The sequence below is a fragment of the Alosa pseudoharengus genome, unplaced genomic scaffold (genome assembly GCF_046254945.1).
Source record: "Alosa pseudoharengus isolate Yale_2024_CS ecotype anadromous, Long Island Sound unplaced genomic scaffold, YU_APseudo_1.1 YU_APseudo_1.1_scf_2, whole genome shotgun sequence".
Lineage (NCBI taxonomy): Eukaryota > Metazoa > Chordata > Actinopteri > Clupeiformes > Clupeidae > Alosa > Alosa pseudoharengus.
This window is the reverse complement of record NW_027468663.1, coordinates 33,255,754-33,258,253: the sequence shown is the minus strand read 5'-3', so window position 1 is coordinate 33,258,253 and position 2,500 is coordinate 33,255,754. Positions and strand designations below refer to the sequence as shown.

The following is a 2,500-nucleotide window of genomic DNA, read 5'->3' as shown; positions in this document are numbered from 1 at the left end:
TCAATTTTTAATATTCAGGAGATTGAACATTATTCACCAATGCATTATAGAAGACTAGAAACATCCCTCCCATGAGGCATGGGGCCTGTGCACACTGAAATGCACACAGACACACAGACAAACAGAACTGCATTGTGTCATCAGTGTAATTGTATAATTTTATTTGAATAAATATGCAACATATTGGACTTTATGGAATGTTCAAACGAGTACTAGAACTGAGCTATTGCCTTCTGCAGTTCAGAGAGCTCCTCGTTAAGCTTCTTAGACTTTTCTCCAAAGCAGAGCCGTATTGCCGTACTGCTCTGCTCCACAGGATACAATGCTGCCCCCTTGTGGTGAGGAGATGGAAGCACTAGTTGTCCTCTATGGTCACTCTCCTGCAGGCAGCCTGACAGGCGGCCTTTCATTTATCATCTCCACCACGAGCCCAGTAGCTGACTCCTGGCCGATATTATTGATTTTCCCTCATCTCCAACCTGACTGATGTCTCCCTTTTGCAAGACCAAAATTGGAACATGTTTTTCAATTCCTGTTTTTTAAACAAAAAGTAGTTGTGTGATTGTTTTTGGAAATAGTGTATGTATGTATATACACTGCCATCCAAAAGTATGCAGTGTTTACATTTGTAGTGAAATTTGTGTTTTTTTTAATTGTCTTTTTTCTGTCTCTCCCCAGGATGAAAAGAATCAGCTGATGACGACTAACGTCTGGCTGTGGCAGGTGCGTCTCAGTAAACAGATCTCCGTGGGCCTTGAAGGTTATGGCCGCATTCTTTCCCTCGTAGCTGAACACTATTTGTGTTTGCGTGTGCAGGAGTGGACTGACTACAAGCTGCGCTGGAACCCTGACGACTACGGAGGCATCACGTCCATCCGGGTCCCGTCGGAGAGCATCTGGCTGCCTGATATAGTGCTGTATGAGAAGTGAGACTTCTTTCACCACTCCCTCTCTCTGTCTCCTCTTCTATCTAGCCGTGTATACGTCCAGCTGTCTGTCCGTCTGTCCTTCTCTCTTTGCCCTTCCCCACCCCGACCCTCACTTAGTTTAAACCACTCAAAGATTTCAATAACAACAGTAGTATTGCCATACTACTGATTACAGAAACTACAGTGCACCGCGTGGATAAGTTGTCGTCCTTTTTTCTCTCTCTCTCTCTCTCTCTCTCTCTCTCTCGTTTTTTGCCCTTTTTTCTTCTGTGTTCTGTCCGTTTCTTCTCTCTCTGCCAGTGCGGATGGGCGTTTTGAGGGCTCTCTGATGACCAAGGCCATAGTGAAGTCCAACGGCACCATCATGTGGACTCCTCCGGCCAGCTACAAGTCCTCCTGCACCATGGACGTCACTTTCTTCCCCTTCGACCGCCAGAACTGCTCCATGAAGTTCGGCTCCTGGACCTACGACGGCAACATGGTGGACCTGGTGCTGGTGGACCACTATGTGGACCGCAAGGACTTCTTTGACAACGGCGAGTGGGAGATCCTCAACGCCACGGGCATGAAGGGCAGCCGGCGGGACGGCCTCTACTCCTACCCGTTTGTTACCTACTCGTTCATCATGAAGCGGCTGCCGCTCTTCTACACACTCTTCCTCATCATCCCCTGCCTGGGCCTGTCCTTCCTCACCGTGCTCGTCTTCTACCTGCCGTCCGACGAGGGCGAGAAGCTCTCGCTCTCCACCTCCGTGCTGGTGTCGCTCACCGTGTTCCTGCTGGTCATCGAGGAGATCATACCCTCCTCCTCCAAGGTCATCCCGCTCATCGGCGAGTACCTGCTCTTCATCATGATCTTCGTCACCTTCTCCATCATCGTCACCGTCTTCGTCATCAACGTGCACCACCGCTCCTCGGCCACATACCATCCCATGGCCCCGTGGGTGAAGACCCTGTTCCTGCAGCGGCTGCCCCGGCTGTTGTGCATGCGCGGCCACGCTGACCGCCTGCGCTACCCCGACATGGAGCTGCGCAGCCCCGAGCTCAAACGGAAGAGGGCAGGAGCGGCCGGCGGGCCGGTCGGGGGGAAGGAGGACGAGTGGGTGTCCATGCTGGAGAAAGCGACCTACTCTGTGCGATACATCTCACGCCACATCCGCAAGGAGCACTTCATCAGAGAGGTATGTGTGTGTGTGTGTGTGTGTGTGTGTGTGTGTGTGTGTGTGTGTGTGTGTGTCTATCTGTTTGATATGTGTGATATCTGTTAAGTGTGAACATCTTTGCTCATGTCAGGTGTGTTTAAGGTCCATCTGTTGGTGTTTCAGGTGGTGCAGGATTGGAAGTTTGTGGCACAGGTGTTAGATCGAATCTTCCTGTGGACCTTCCTCACTGTATCTGTCATGGGAACTATCCTCATCTTCACTCCAGCGGTGACAATGTATCTCAGCACACCTCCGTAGACACAAACGCACACACACACAGACCCTCACATACACACACACAAACACAAACACACACACACACACACAAACACACACACACACAAACATACACACACACACACACACACAC

The 2,500-nt window shown here is 50.5% G+C and overlaps 1 protein-coding gene across 1 annotated transcript in view; it reads left to right on the top strand.

Annotated features, from left to right (window-relative positions):
• Positions 1 to 2,500, top strand: part of chrnb3a (cholinergic receptor nicotinic beta 3 subunit a) — a 9,098-nt gene that overhangs the window by 6,522 nt on the left and 76 nt on the right. The window contains exons 3-6 of the mRNA XM_076295954.1: positions 679 to 723; positions 817 to 926; positions 1,230 to 2,109; positions 2,254 to 2,500. The exon at positions 2,254 to 2,500 is cut by the window's right edge and continues 76 nt beyond it. Coding sequence (XP_076152069.1) covers positions 679 to 723; positions 817 to 926; positions 1,230 to 2,109; positions 2,254 to 2,388 — 1,170 coding nt within the window. The 3' untranslated portion in view covers positions 2,389 to 2,500. The remainder of the gene's footprint in view (positions 1 to 678; positions 724 to 816; positions 927 to 1,229; positions 2,110 to 2,253) is intronic.